Source organism: Myotis daubentonii, chromosome 5 (assembly GCF_963259705.1).
Source record: "Myotis daubentonii chromosome 5, mMyoDau2.1, whole genome shotgun sequence".
NCBI classification, from domain to species: Eukaryota; Metazoa; Chordata; class Mammalia; order Chiroptera; family Vespertilionidae; genus Myotis; species Myotis daubentonii.
Genome location: NC_081844.1, coordinates 108,544,823 through 108,560,888, shown reverse-complemented (window position 1 = coordinate 108,560,888; position 16,066 = coordinate 108,544,823). Strand labels below are relative to the sequence as shown.

Genomic DNA, 16,066 nt, shown 5'->3' with positions numbered 1-16,066 from the left:
TGTGGTTTCCTTGGGGTGGGAGCTGCCAGATATTCCAGTTACTGGCTCCGAGTGGTACTGGAGGTGGAAGAATCCCTGTGTTTTGTCAGATAGCTTTTCATGGAACCTCGTCCCATTTGAACTCTGCCAAAAATGCAGCTAAAAATGCCGTCTGTGGAGTCCAAGTGGTGGTTGGTGTACAATGGCGAGTGTAGGCCACCCCCCTGCTCTCGCCCTCCCTGCCCAGACCTCGGGCCCCCTGGGAGAGAGGGCTTCCATTCCCAAACTTAGAATTCATTCTTCGCTGTAATGAGACAGCCAAGTAATAATTATTACCAAGTTATTGTGTCAAGCTTAGGCTGGTGTGCCTGTCTGCAGGGTCTTATTTAATATTTTCAAGAACTCTGCAAATTGGGGTTTCTGGCCTCAAAGATGGCCACGTCCTAATCCCAGACCCTTGAATATGGGTCTTTGTAGATGTGATTAAGAAATGAGCTGAGAAATGGAGGACCTATCTTGGCTTGGTTGGGTCGACCCAATCCATCCCATGACTTAAACCTGGGAACCTCTCCCAGCTGTGTCAGGGAGATGCAACCACTGACTTGGAAGATGCAGGAAGGCAGACTCTAGAGGTGAGAAAACAGATTCTCCCCTGCAGCTGCCAGAAGGAACCGGCCCTGTTGGACCCCTAACTTACAGAACCGTGAGATGATAAATTTGTGTTGCTTTAAGCCCCTAGGCAAGTTTGTGTAACTTGTTCACAGCGCAAAGGAAAACCAATGCCTGGATTAATTATTCTGTTACGGTGAAGAGGAAGGGGGACAGAGGTCACGGGGCCATTAGCGGAGGTGGGAGAACCCAGGTCAGGTGCATCCAGCTCCAGATTTCCACCTGACCTTCAGGAGCAGTGGTTCTCAACCTTGGCTGCACGTTGGAATCACCTGGGAATCTTTTTAAAATCTTGATTTCTGAACCTCATCCTCTGGAAATTCTGTTTCTTTGTTATGGGGTGGGTGGGCCCCCAGAAATCAGGATTTTAAAAAGATTCCCAGGTGATTCTAATGTGCAGCCAAGGTTGAGAACCACTGTTCTGGAGTAAGGGGGCAGAGAACACGTGCTTCTAGGAAGCTCGGCCCCTTTAAGGATGGGGAGGGGCGGGGCCTGCTGTTGCCTGGAGACCGGCCCGGCTTAGACGCGCCGGAGCAGTGCATCACCTAGCTGGGCCTGGTGGTCAGAGCCAAGTGAGCGCCCCGCGAGAGCTCCGGGCGCCCCAGGCCCTGCGACGGACTTAACCGCCAAACGGACCGGCCTCCTCCGAGGCCCTGAGCAGGTGCGTGGTGGGCGCGGAGGGCCTTAGGGAAGGGCAGGAAGTTTGGGGACCCCGGGGCTCAGAACTCGCGCTCCCTTTATGCTGCCGCGGCAAAGAACAAACAGGAGAACGCGCTGTCAAGCCTGGGAGGACAGAAAAAAGTTAGTGAGAAACACGCCAGGAGAAAGGAAACTTGCCTTGCCGTTCAGATTTCACTGATACGGGACCAGAAAGCCTATCTAGTAGAAGCCTGCCGAGTTCGATGTGAGCAGCTTGCTTAGCTAAGACAGCAATGGGGTGGGGGTGGAGACTGAAAGTGATTTTTTTTTTTTAAATGAGTAATTCATCTATTGTTACTCCTCACCTGAGGATATTTTTCTATTCATTTATAGAGAGGGGAAGGGAGGGGAGAGACAGAGAGAGGATCATCAATGTGAGAGACACATCGATTGGGTGCTTCCCCCATCCGACGACCGGGGCCAGGCATTGAGCCTGCAGGGATTGGCCCTTCAGTTGGCAGGCCGGTGCTCTATCCACTGAGCCAAACCAGCTAGGGCGAGTGGAAGGTTTTGAATGGAGAGAAGCAGGACGGTAGGAGTGCTAGAGGTGGGGTGGAGCTAGCAGGTGAGTTTCAGAGGACGCCCTGCCGGCAGCGGAGGGCGTGGGGCACCCCCTGCATCCTCTGGGCACACAAGGAGGGATGGTGCCTTGGACTCCAGGACTGGGCTGCTTTCAGTGGGGCCGGTTTTAGAGGCCATGGACACTAGGGCTTTGGAGTCCTACCCCTCTGCTCCACCTTGACACCACCCTGTTTCTGGCTGACATAGGGGGTGGGTGCTCAGTCAATGCTAGTGCTGGCATAGGGAGTAAGGGGCCAATGACTTCCAGTTCCAAAACCGGAAAATGGTGTGCCATCATCGCTCCATTACTGATTGTGTGCTCTTTCCCATACTTTGGAAATGTTTCGTGCATCCATTTCTTTAATTCTTACAAGGAAACAAGGTACTGTTATTCCTATTTGGTATCTGAGGCGGGAGGACATCAAGTAACTTGCAGGAATCTAGCTTTGAGCACTTTGCCACGGGAGACAGGCTTTCACAGCGCGGACTGGCAGCATGCTAGACCTCAGAGGTGAAGTAGCCGTTTTTCATGGACAGGACGACCCTTTACTGGGACACTATTTGTAAACAGTGGTTCCAATTTAAAAACCATTTAGGAACAACCAATGTAATATTGAGGCTATATTATTTTTATAAACTGGTAATACCTATTGTAATTTTTCACGCTTTTAGGAGAACGGTAATGGCATTGGGTTGTAAAGCTAACATTTCAGCTACGAGTGAAACCCTCAAGCTTTTGGAGACATCATTTTTATTTTTTTTCAGGTAAAGCTCATCAGTGACTTGAAACAAACAGCTCTCAAAGGAATTTGACACTTAAATAAAGGCAATGGTGAAAGAAAAGAAAAAAACAGACAAAAAAGTGGATAAATCTGCCCACTCTCCCTCATCTCTCTCTGATAATCCAGAGCTTTCCAAGCCAGATGGCAATTCCGCTAGACAAGTATTATCCCCAATCATTGTCCCACAATTGGGACTAAGTGAACCAGGATCCAAAAGGGAGTCCAGAAGTGAGAATCAGCAGTTAGATGATGCCCTTCAATATGAAGACCCCATTCTGACCAACCTCATCATTGAAAGGTGATCTTAACGGGCGGTATCGTCCATGCTTGCTGCTCTCCTCTCTGCTGAACTTGAGATCTCAGGCTCCTTCCTGCCTCAGGGCCGTTGCGCTTGCTGTTCCCTCTAACTGGGGTCCTCTTCCCGGGATTCTTCTAATGGATGTTTGTCTCAGGTCCTTTAGGTCCAAGTACAGCTCTCACGTCCTCCGAAAGGCTTCCACCCTGACTCTGCGTACGGTAGCCTCCTCCCCTGCTTACTTCTTTCACAAAAACTGAACTCGATACAGAATTCTCTTGTTCATGTGTTTCCTGTTGATTGTCTGTCCTCAGTGAACTGTACGCTCCCGAGGCAGGAACTTTCCAGTCTTGGGCACAGCTCACTGTTCTCGGCCTGGCTTTTAGAAGGGGGCAGGCATCCGGTGGCCCCGGGGAGTGTTTGTTGGGTGAATAGATGTGACAAGTGCTTCTTCATTCATGTTAATTATGTATCTGACCCACTGTCACTTGGGGTCACTCACGTCATGACCTTGGGTCTCATTTCTCTGTAGCTATGAAGGGGAGAAAGTCCATGGACTGTACCAGGGAGAAGGCTTCGCGGTCTTCCAGGGAGGCTGCACCTACCGCGTGAGTGACACATTCGGGGCTGTGGGGGAGGAAGGCACCGGGGGATGATAGACTTAGATTTGCATCAGACAAATCCACTGGTTCTTCAAAGAACTTGGAAGTCCTTAATGCTGATTTTATTTTGAACACTGTCTACGTATTTTAAGGTAAAAACATGGATCAGCACAACTGAAGCAGTCCTTTTATTGACCTTTATTTGTGGTACAAACATTAAGGTCAGTCACTACAGTAAAGAATGAAGAATAAAACCCAGGATCATCATCCTCTTGCCATAAATGTTTTTAATTTGCTATGTTCCTTTCATTTCTTAAATGGATGTATCAGTGTTTTCACCTGGGAATCTTCATTTAAAGAAATTTTTTAAATGTTTTATCCTCACCTGAGGATATATTTATTTTAGAGAGAGAGAAACGGGGGGGGAGAGAGAAACATTGATGTGAGAGAGAAACATTGATTGGTTGCCTCCTATATACACCCCGACCAGGGATTCAGTCTGCAACCTAGGTATGTGCCCTGACTGAGAATCGAACCCACAACCTTTTGGTGTATGGGATCGATGCCATACACCAACTAACTGAGCCATATGGCCAGGGCTGGGTATATTCATTTTGTATATAACATCTTGGATCTTTTTTCGCTTCTGAATCCTTCTTTGTATTGCCACATGGTGTCATAACGTAATTGTCTCATTGTGGTAAACATATATAACATAAAATGTATCATTTCAACCATTTGCAATTGTACAGTTCAGTGGCATTAAGTGCACTTAGCGGGTTGTACAACCTTCACCTCTGTCCGGTCCCAGAACTTGTTCATCATCCCAAAACAAACTCTGTACCTGTCAGAAACTAAGTCCCCATTCCCTCTTCCACAATAATTACTTTTTTTTTAAGATTTTTAAAAATATATATTTTATTTGATTTTTTTACAGAGAGGAATGGAGAGGGTTAGAGAGTTAGAAACATCGATCAGCTGCCTCCTGCACACCCCCTACTGGGGATATGCCCGCAACTAAGGTACATGCCCTTGACTGGAATTGAACCTGGCACCCTTCAGTCCGCAGGCCGACGCTCTATCCACTGAGCCAAACCGGTCAGGGCCACAATAATTACTTTAAACATTGCATAGTGTTCTAATTCAACTGTGCCATACTTGTTGGATACTTTGGGGGCATTTTCATTTTTTTGCCTTTATTAGTAATGCCACTGTGAGGGCATTCATTCATTCATTCATTCATTCATATTATCAGAGAAATATGTGATTATTATAGGATCACAAATGTTTGTGGTTGGGGCCACAGGCATGAGTTTTAGTTCCCTGAATTTTTCCCCCTTAACATACAACATGTTCCATTTCCTGTGTCACAAAAACTCTCAAAATGCAGACACAGATTGAATTCAGGCTTCCATTTAACAACTGCCCACGACTGCCTGCAGTGTAAGTTGTAGGGAACTGGATTTTTCCGGACCCTCCTCAGACCCTTTTTAGAACAGGATGGATGCCAGTGTGGGGCCGGCTCAGAGGTGGGCTCTGCCACTGTTGCAAACGCGTGGACAAGCATGGTCGTGCTCGTGCGGGTGGACGGGGGAGGAAGCTGTCGTGTGACATCAGTGCCTGGTCCCAAGGGTTTGTCATTCTGTTTTGAAGGGTATGTTTTCAGAAGGACTCATGCATGGACATGGGACTTACATTTGGGCCGATGGAGTGAAATATGAGGTAAAGCATATAATACGTCGTAGTTCTAAACTATAATTATGAGACTTAATGGTCAGATTCCCACAACTAAACGTACTACTTTCATAAACGTAATTCAGCACATGGGTTAAAGGAACCCACAGAACCAAAGAATGTAGGTGAAAAGTAACTGGTTACCGCCCGGGGCTCTCTGGTATTGTTAGCAGTGTCACTGGTTCTAGAAGGTTCTGTGCTCTGTGCAAGGACAGCACACCTGCGTGTCCTGGGCTTCTCCTACCTTTTACAAGCAGTTTATCATACACTCTCTTCTGTATGTTCATTTCTTCGAGATCGAACCGTAGGCATCCATGCAGGTCTCCCTGTTTTCGCTGGCTGCTTGTCTTCCACTCTGGGCAACTCTCTTGACCCATCTTGCTGGGCCGAGGGGAAGATGTATTTTTAAAAAATATATATTTTATTGATTTTTTACAGAGAGGAAGGGAGAGGGATAGAGAGTTAGAAACATCGATAAGAGAGAAACATCGACCAGCTGCCTCCTGCACACTCCCCACTGGGGATGTGCCCGCAACCAAGGTACATGCCTTTGACGGGAATCGAACCCAGGACCCTGGAGTCCGCAGGCCGATGCTCTATCCACTGAGCCAAACTGGTTAGGGCGGAAGATGTATTTTTAAATCATTTGCTAGAACCAAACTGCCCTCCAAGAGAGGGCTCGGTGTCAACTCCCACTCGCAGCCTCCCTCGGGGTGGCTTCCAGGAATCCATGTTCCCCAGGCCGGGTGTCCCTGCTTGCTGCTCGGAGCTCCGTCTACACCAGTGACGGCGAACCTATGACCCGCGTGTCAGAGGTGACACACAAACTCATTTTTTTGGTTGATTTTTCTTTGTTAAATGGCATTTAAATATATAAAATAAATATCAAAAATATAAATCTTTGTTTTACTCTGGTTGCAAAGATCAAAAAATTTCTGTAGGTGACACGGCACCAGAGTTAAGTTAGGGTTTTTCAAAATGCTGACACGCCGAGCTCAAAAGGTTCGCCATCACCGGTCTACACACCGCCTTCCAGATACGTTCTGCCTGGGCTTCTACCCAGTGGAGGGACCGGGCGAGGGCGGACGAAGGGGCTGTGTAGCGAAGGAGGGAGGAGGGTGGGAGCAGGGGCGGTAGTTTCCATGGGAGGAGAGACAGGTATAGAGGGGGAGTGGAGGACGTGTCTCAGACACCCCCCGGCTCAGGAACCGCTCGCTGCCTGCTTTCTGACTCCTTCGGCCTTTTTGCCCCAGGGGGAGTTTGTGAAGAACATCCCCATGAACCGGGGCGTGTACACGTGGCCGGACGGCAGCACCTACGAGGGAGAAGTGATCAACGGCATGCGGAACGGCTTCGGTGTGTTCAGGTGCAGCACGCAGCCCGTGTCCTACATCGGCCACTGGTGCCAGGGCAAGAGGCACGGGAAGGTGGGTGAGGCCGCCACGTGACGGCCCTCTGTGCCTGGGGTGAACTAACCCGCAGGCGGGAAGTGGCGGCTGTGAAGGTAGAGCAGATCCGCTGTTTGTTTATTGCGGTGACATTCACATCCCGGGAGATAAACCATTTTAGAGTGAGCAATTCAGTGGCATTTAGTACATTCTCAGTGTTGTGCAAACACAACCTCTTTCTTGTCCCAAAACATTTAAAACATTTCATCACTCCAAAATAAACCCCATGCCCATTAGGTAGTTACTCCATAGCCCTCTTCCACCGCGCCCCTCACGCACCCCCCTGCCCCCCCCCGCCCCCCAGCCCCAATCTCAACAACTTGCTTTTTTCTATGGGTTTACCTATTCTGGATATTTTGTATGAAATAGAACCATACAATGTGTGACCCGTTGTGTCTGGTTCTTTCGCTCAGCATCATGTTTTTGAGGTCCTTCCCTGTTGTAGGTACTTGGCTCCTTTGTGTGGCTGAATAATATTCCACTGTGAGGATGAGCCACGCCTTGTTTATCCATTCAGTGGATACTTGTGCTGGACACTTGTGCTGCTTCCATCCTTTGGCTCCTGTGCACAGTGCTGCTGTGGGTGTACGCAGAGAGCCACCTGGGGACTTGCTCTCAGGCCTCTTGGGTATAAATCTAGGAGTGGAATCACTAGGTCACGCGGTACCTTGACGTTTTAACATTTGTAAAGCCACTAGGCTGTTTTCCACGGTGGCCACACCGTTTGCATCCGCACCTGCAAGTGTAGGTTATATTCACTTTTAAGCAAGATGGTTGTTTTTGGTACCACTGTTGGCTTTGGTATGGGACGATCAAATACTGCAGCAGTGTTTTTAGAAAATGCCACAAGAAGTTTACCATGATAATCATCACTTTACTGAGATTGAGACTGTTCGGTTGTGCTGTTTGTTTGGCTTGGTTTTTAGCTCATTGCAGATCACTTCAAATATATGGGAGGGGTTGGGGCACTCAGTTTTCCACAAGAAGACACAAGTTAGCTTGACAATGAGGAAGATGGAAAAATCACACCCTCACACTCACACACGCGCGCACACTCACACCAGTGAACAAGCAAGCAATTTGAGGCCACTCAGTGTAGATCCGGATGCCTTGCACCGTGGTCAGTCCCCTAGAGGAGCGAGCTAAGAAAGGTGTCCCAATGGATAAAGGAAAGGGGTTTTGGTACATAAGTGAGTGGCCTTCAGTTACATGAAAGGCGCTACTATTACTTAGGTGACAAAACAGGGTTTCTTTAGGCACTTATCTGACTGATAGTTATGAAGATAAGGAGTCTACTGAATGTGAGGAATGTTCATGCCCTCGAGTGGCACTTTATAAGGAGTAACTGGTTTGCCCTGACCGGTTTGGCTCAGTGGATAGAGCGCCCGCCTGAGGACTCAAGGGTCCCAGGTTCGATTCTGGTCAAGGGCATGTACCTTGGTTGCAGGCACATACCCAGTGGGGAGTGTGCAGGAGGCAGCTGATTGATGTTTCCCTCTCATCGATGTTTCTAATTCTCTATCCCTCGCCCTTCCTCTCTGTAAAAAATCAGTAAAATATATTAAAAAAGAAAAAAGGAGTAACTGACATTATCTCAGTCTCCCTCGGCGGACACTTTACCATATTCTTTTTTTTTTTTTAAATATATTTTATTGATTTTTTACAGAGAGGAAGGGAGAGAGATAGAAAGTTAGAAACATCGATGAGAGAGAAACACCGATCAGCTGCCCTCCGCACATCTCCCACTGGGGATGTGCCCGCAACCCAGGTACATGCCCTTGACCGGAATCGAACCTGGGACCCTTCAGTCCGCAGGCCGATGCTCTATCCACTGAGCCAAACCGGTTTCGGCTTTACCATATTCTTGACTGCGAAACAGAAACATCACAGATTGTATGTCTTGCTTTAGTGTGATGTTTGACTTCTGTATAGTTTAGGCTCCTTAAATTTATAGTATATTTTTATTTTCACCAATAAAAAACATTGTCTTTTGAGGCTTGATTTTTTTTTACAAAAATGACATTATTTATTTCAGGGCTCCATTTATTACAATGAAGAGGGTACCTCGTGCTACGAGGGGGACTGGGTTCACAACATCAAGAAGGGCTGGGGGATAAGACGGTAGGTACCCCCCTCCCCCTCCGGGGTCTGGGCAGAAAGTGTGCGGAGGACCCAGATGGTGCTCACCGAGACTCTGGGAAGATAAGGGGCAGGAATCACAGGGAATGCATTTTCTATAGAAGCGAGTGGAGTATTCCAATTAACCCAATATAACCCCATGGTAATGAAAATATTCTACAGAAAATGTAGAAAAGCATCATATTAAATGTTGTCCAATCATTCTGTTTTACTTTATTCTATGTAAAAATGGCCTTTCTTTGTTCTCTCTATTACTCATGGATCTCCATGATATAGGTTACATTTTCTGAAGAATTTGACATATTTGCTTGATTTTTAAATTGAGCTGATAAAGTCAAAATATTTGTGGGCAATATCACCTAATTATAATACTCCAGGGAATTATTATTATTTTTGTTAATCCTCACCCAAGGATATTTTTCCATTGATTTTTAGAGGGAGTAGAAGGGAGAGGGAGAGACAAAGAGAGAGAATCATTGATGTGAAAGAGACACATCGATTAGTTACCTCCTGCACAGGCCACAGGGCAAGGGGATTGAGCCTGCAACCAAGGTATGTGCCCTTGACTGGAATCGAACCTGGGACCCTTCAGTCTGTGGGCCAATGCTCTACCCACTGAGCCAGACCAGCTATGGCCAAGGAATTATTTTTAAAGATTTAGGCCCACTGGCATGACTCAGTGGTTGAGTGTGGACCTATGAACCAGGAGGTCATGGTTCAATTCCCTATCAGGGCACATGACCAGGTTGTGGGCTCGATCTCCAATGTGGGGCATGCAGGAGGCAGCCGATCAATGCTTCTCTCTCATCATTGATGTTTCTCTCTCTCCCTCTCTCTTCCTCTCTGAAATCAATAAAAATATATTTTTTAAAAAAGATTTAAAATGACTGCCCTTATTCACTTTGTTACTATTAGATGATCAGAAAGTTTAATAAAGTAATTTATTCTACCTCCTAAGGTGACTTTTTTTTTCTTTACCAACCACATACTCATCCTTTGAATTTAAGTCAGAGTAGATTGTATGCATGAGAGAGTTGGATTTCTTCATAAGAGTACAGGGAGAATGTCTTAAGAGAAAGTCTTAGTAAAGGTAACGGATTGTTTTGAATTGTTGTGGGGTGTTTTGTGTGTTTTTTTCCTAGTTATAAATCTGGAAATATGTACGAAGGGCAGTGGGAAAACAACATGCGCCATGGGGAAGGCACGATGAAATGGCTGACAACTAACGAAGAGTACAGTGGTCAGTGGGAGAATGGTGTCCAGGTACCCCACCAGCTGGTTTTAGCAGAATATACCCAGAGGTGGACGCTCTGCTGATCCCCAGCACATATATTATTTGGTATGGTGTTGTATGGCAGTCTGAAATTCAAGTTCTGCTAAATTTAGAAACTCAACTTACAATTTCCTGGTCTAAACCAGACGTTTGTAACGCTGTTTTATTACTTGGTTTTCTCGAAAGGTCTTCCACACAAACTAGATTCTATTCTACCATTGGTGAACCCAAAAGGCACACGGTATCTGTGAGGCCTGAGGCCATTATTTATACGTTAGAAGCAATGTACTTTCTATGGTTAATTTTATATGGTTTATATTGCTAGGATTTTTCTGATGATGTCTTGTACATATTAATCTGGTAGCCAGGGACTTTGCTAAAAGCACATAATAGTTCTAGTCACTTTCTTGTAGATTCCTTGGGACTTAAAAAATTGAGACATCATATTGCCTATAGTCAACCTTGTTTTGTATTTCCTTTCTAATGAGTGCCATTGTTTTTCTCTTGCTGATTGTGTGGCTGAGACCTCCAGTGTGATACTGAACAGGAGTGGAGAGAGCGGACATCCTTGCGTTGTTCCTGACCTTGGTGGGAAAGAATTCAGCCCTCTATCAAGTGTGATGTTAGCTCTCGGTTTTTCATAGATGCCCTTTATCAGGTTGAGGGAGCTCTCTTTAATTTTTAATTTGCTTACAGTTTTATCACGAATTGATGTTGAAGATGTCTAAAGTGTTTCCTGCCTCTAGTCAGATGATCATGTGGATTTTCTTCTCTTGCCTGTTGATATATTGAATTACATTGGTTGATTTTCAACTGTTGAACCAACCTTGCATTCCTGGGATAAACCCAGCTTGGTCATGATGCTGTTATCCTTTTCATGCCTTGCTGGATTCCATTTCCTCAAGCTTTGTTGAGAATTTTTGTGTCTACGTTCATGAGGGATATTGATCTAGAGCAGTGGTTCTCAACCTTCCTAATGCCGTAACCCTTTAATACAGTTCCTCATGTTGTGGTGACCCCCAACCATAAAATTATTTTCATTGCTACTTCATAACTGTCATGTTGCTACTGTTATGAATCGTAATGTAAATACCTGATATGCAGGATGTATTTAGGCGACCCCTGTGAAAGGGTCGTTCGACCCCAAAGGGATTACGACCCACAGGTTGAGAACCGCTGCTCTAGAGTATTCTTTTCTTATATCTTTGTAAGCTTTTAGTAATGAGGGTAATGTTGGTCTCATAACATGACTTGGAAAGTTTTCTGGAAGAGTTTGTAAAATTGGTATTATCTCTTCTTGGTTGTTTAGTTGAATATGCCAGGAAAGCCTGTGGGCCTGGAGTTATTTTTGTGGGAAGAGTAACTATAAATAACTACATATTAGCTATAGAATGTATTTCTTTAGTAAATAATGTGCTATTCATTTATTCTTTTTTTATTTATAATTATTTTCTTTTTTCTTTTTCTTTTTCTTTTTTACAGAGAGGAAGGGAGAGGTATAGAGAGTTAGAAACATCGATGAGAGAGAAACATCGATCAGCTGCCTCCTGCACACTCCCTACTGGGGATGTGCCCGCAACCAAGGTACATGCCCTTGACCAGAATCGAACCTGGGACCTTTCAGTCCGCAGGCTGACGCTCTATCCACTGAGCCAAACCAGTCAGGGCTCTTTCTTTTTTTTTTTTTTTTTGTTAATCCTCACCCGAAGATATTTTTCCATTGATCTTTAGGGAGAGTGGAAGAGAGAGGGAAAGACAGAGAGGAACATCGATGTGAGAGAAACTCATTGATTGGTTGCCTCCTGCACAGCCCTGACCAGGGCCAGGGCCAGGGACATGCCCTTGACCGGAATAGAACCTGGGGCGCTCTATCCACTGAACCAAACTGGCTAGGGCTTCATTTATTCTTGAGTAAGCTTTGGAAGTTTGTGTTATTGGAGGAATCTGTCCATTTCACATAAATTATTAAATTTATTGGCATAAAGTGCATAATATTTATTTTATTATTTTAATATACATAGGATCCATTGGGATGTCCCTTCCTCTGATACTAGTAATTTTTCTTTTTCTGTTTTTCTTTATTAGTCTTGCTAGAAGTGTATCAATGTCATTAAAATTCGCAGAGCCAATTTTAATTTTATTTATTTTCTTTGATGTCTTTCAGTTTTCACTTTGATATCTGCTCTTTGCTATTATTGTTGCACGCTTTGGGTTTTATTTGCTCTTTTTTCCTAGAGTTATAAGGTGGGAGCCTTACTAATTGGGGACAGTTCTTCTTTTCTAATATAAGCATTTAATACTACAGGCTTTTTCCCTCTAAGCACTGCTTTGTCTGTACCCAACAGATTCTGATATACTATGTTCTAATTTTTGTTCAGTTCAAAATATTTTCTAATTTCCCCATGACTTACTCTTTAGCCTATAAATTATTTTGAAGTAAGTTGTTTCATTTCCAAATATTTGGGGATTTTTCAAGATATCTTTCTATTGTTGATTTTATAGTTTATTAGTTCCACTGTAGTCCAAGAATACACTTCGTATGATCGCATTCCTTTTAAATATGCTTATCTTACGGCCCAGACAATGGTTGTCTTGGTGGATGCGAGATGTGTTTCTGCTTTTGTGGAGTGGAATGTTCCCCAGATGTCAGCTAGATCACTGTGATGGTTCAGGTCTTCCAGGTCATCACTCATTTTCTGTCTGCTTTTTCTATCCATGTTGAAGAGACAGTGTTGAAGTGTCCAGGTTTAATTGAAGATTTGTCTATTTCTCCTTCCGGATCCATCATATATTTTGAAGCTCTATTGTCAGGTGTATACACGTTTAGGGCTTAGTCGAGGTTACCACTGGAAAGTAGGATTTTTTTTTTAAATCAATCTGCACGTTAAAAATAAAATTAAAGATAATAACTAAAATAATCACTATCAAGTCAGGCACTTTCTATCTTCAGTCTTTGCACCCAACCTGCAGGGTAGATATTATTTCCATTTTACAGACGAAAGACAAAGGCTTCAATAATTTGCCTGAGGTCAGAAGGCTAGTTAGGAAGTAGCTGAGCTGAGACCCTGAAGTCCATGTTCTTTGCCCCTTCAAATAAGTCATTGTTTTTAACCCACACCTAACTGTCAACAGATTCAAGTACAAAGAGGAAATATCTTGAACATTTCTCATGGGCATTTCCTTCCTTTTCAGAGTGGTTTAGGGACACACACATGGTTTCTAAAGAGAGTCCCCAACACCCAGTATCCTTTGAGAAACGAATACAGAGGGAACTTTGTAGATGGATGTCGTCATGGCCACGGGAAGTTTTACTACGCCAGTGGAGCCATATATGAGGGGGAGTGGGTTTCCAATAAAAAACATGGCATGGTGAGTACAGGTCTGTGAGGTCACATTTTAAGGACTATGTAAAGCACTTGAAATACAGTACAAGGCGTGCCATTCTCTATCCAATTTGCATAGGATAACTTATTGCTTTGTTCAGACGATTACACAAATTTAAAAATAATTACCAACATAGTTTCCTGATATTTAGAGGTTGTGTGTGTGGGTGTGTGTGTGTGTGTGTGTGGTTTTGGTTGTAGAAAATCTAGCTTAATCTTCTATAAATTATAAAAAATAACATGGGCTTCTATGTTGGTTTGATTCAGCAATTCAGTGTTGCCAGGTTTTTGCTGTCTATCCATGATGTCCCCTGCCATGTCAGTTTCACCCTTACACTGCCCTTCCCTCATGATTGCAAGATGGCTGCTGTGGTTCCTGCCTTCACATCCACATCCCACACTAAGTAGAAGGGGAGCAGAATCTCTTTTTCAAGAAGCTTTCCACAAACATCTTGAGGTTCACTGAACTGAACTGGGTCATTTGCCCCTCTCTGAATCAGACTGACAAATGGTCTGGGTTTGACAAATACCAAGAGAGTCCCTTTTCTGTGATGGGCACTCTGCTGGCCATTAGCATAGTTTAATAAGACACATCCTGTGACCGAGGGGTACTTACAATTGGGGAGAGGTTGTGAGGCAGATACAGCAAGAAGAGAGGGGAGAAGAGAAGGAGAATCAGGAGGAGGAGGATTTCTGCAGTGACATGAGAGTCTAGGAACCTGATTATGTGTGGATTAAGTGCATATCTTAAAAACAAACAGAAACTCAAAACTCTTTGTTGGTTTGTTAATCCTCACCCAAGGATATTTTTTCCCATTGATTTTTAGAAAGAGTAGAAGGGAGGGAGAGAGGGGATGAGGGAAGAGAGAGAGAGAAACATCGATGTCAGAGAGACATACCAATTGGTTGCCTCCTGCACACACCCCAACTGGGGCCGGGGATCAAAGCCGAAACCCAGGACATGCCCTTGAAAGGGAATTGAACCCGAGACACCACTGTCTGCGAGCTGACTCTCTAACCACTGAACCAAGCCGGCCAGGGCAAAACTCCAAATTCTTGCGAAAGATTTTGATGTACATTTACCAATGGCTTTCTAAGGAACTTTTTTCCTAAACTTCACAAGTTACCTTTCTATCTGCAGGGCCGATTAACTTTCAAGAATGGACGCGTGTATACTGGCCCTTTCTCCAATGACCATATAGCGGAGTTTCTAAGTCTCGACGACGAATTAGTACATTACCAAGACCCGTCTGCTGTGTCTGTCCTCGAGAGCCAGTGTGGAGGGTCTTCCAGTGCCGGTAAGGAGGTCCCCCTGCCGGCTGAGAGTTCAAGGGCCTGCGTTCTCCACTGCTCCACTCATCACAACACCCCTCACCCCCCAGAAGGCAGAAGCTTCCTGGGAGCAACTGCTCTTTCGGTTGCCTATTTATTCATTTACTGAATGTCCTGGGGTGACATCCTCCTATATAATAAAAGGGTAATATGCAAATAGAACGAATGGCAGAACAGAACAACCAATCAAAGTGTAATATGCTAATTATATGCTAAGGCAGCTCAACCGCTCGCTATGACATGCACTGACCACCAGGGGACAGTCAGTTGACCGGTCGACCAGTTGCAATGACATGCACTGACCCACCAGGGGGCAGATGCTCCGACTGGTAGGTTAGCTTGCTGCTAGGGTCCGGCCAATCGGGACTGAGCGAGATGGGCCGGACATACCCTGGAGCCCTCCTGTGGTCCCTCCCTGGTGGGGTCCCTCAGCCTGGCCAGTGCCCTCTCTCAATCCGGGATCCCTCAGGGGATGTTGGAGAGCCAATTTCAGCCTGATCCCACAGGCCATTCCTCTTGGGAGGGCGCCAGATGCAGGGCTCATGGCTGGTGAGTGCTGTTGCGGCAGCATGAGGCTCTCCTGATTGGGACTGATTGGGCGCGAGCCCATGGCAGGCACAGTGGGGCTGGGATGAGCGGTAGCAGCAGGTAGGAGCTGCAGGCGGCGTTGGACTGCAGGTTTCGGCCGGATCCCTGCAGACCACCCAGAGCAGCGGTTCTCAACCTGTGGGTCGTGACCCCTTTGGGGGTCGAACGACCCTTTCACAGGGGTTGCCTAAGCCCATCAGAAAACACATATATAATTACATATTGTTTTTGTGATTAATCACTATGCTTTAATTATGTTCAATTTGTAACAATGAAAATACAGCCTGCATATCAGATATTTACATTATGATTCATAACAGTTGCAAAATTACAGTTATGAAGTAGCCACGAAAATAATTTTATGGTTGGGGGTCACCACAACATGAGGAACTGTATTAAAGGGCCACAGCATTAGGAAGGTTGAGAACCACTGACCCAGAGGGACCCCGTCTGTGCATGAATTCGTGCACCGGGCCTCTAGTTGGTTAATGAAATGATACTGGTTTCAGGTGTACAGTGCCATAGTACATCATCTGTTTAGTGGGATTTTGGAATGCTCTTGTATCACACGTCTGTGGGAAA

At 45.3% G+C, this 16,066-nt stretch overlaps 1 protein-coding gene across 1 annotated transcript in view; it reads left to right on the top strand.

Annotated features, from left to right (window-relative positions):
* Positions 1 to 112: 112 nt before the first annotated feature.
* LOC132235997 (radial spoke head 10 homolog B-like) overlaps positions 113 to 16,066 on the top strand; it is a 36,028-nt gene continuing 20,074 nt past the window's right edge. The window contains exons 1-8 of the mRNA XM_059699268.1: positions 113 to 2,988; positions 3,518 to 3,593; positions 5,241 to 5,309; positions 6,575 to 6,748; positions 8,805 to 8,890; positions 10,051 to 10,171; positions 13,374 to 13,550; positions 14,706 to 14,862. Coding sequence (XP_059555251.1) covers positions 2,738 to 2,988; positions 3,518 to 3,593; positions 5,241 to 5,309; positions 6,575 to 6,748; positions 8,805 to 8,890; positions 10,051 to 10,171; positions 13,374 to 13,550; positions 14,706 to 14,862 — 1,111 coding nt within the window. The 5' untranslated portion in view covers positions 113 to 2,737. The remainder of the gene's footprint in view (positions 2,989 to 3,517; positions 3,594 to 5,240; positions 5,310 to 6,574; positions 6,749 to 8,804; positions 8,891 to 10,050; positions 10,172 to 13,373; positions 13,551 to 14,705; positions 14,863 to 16,066) is intronic.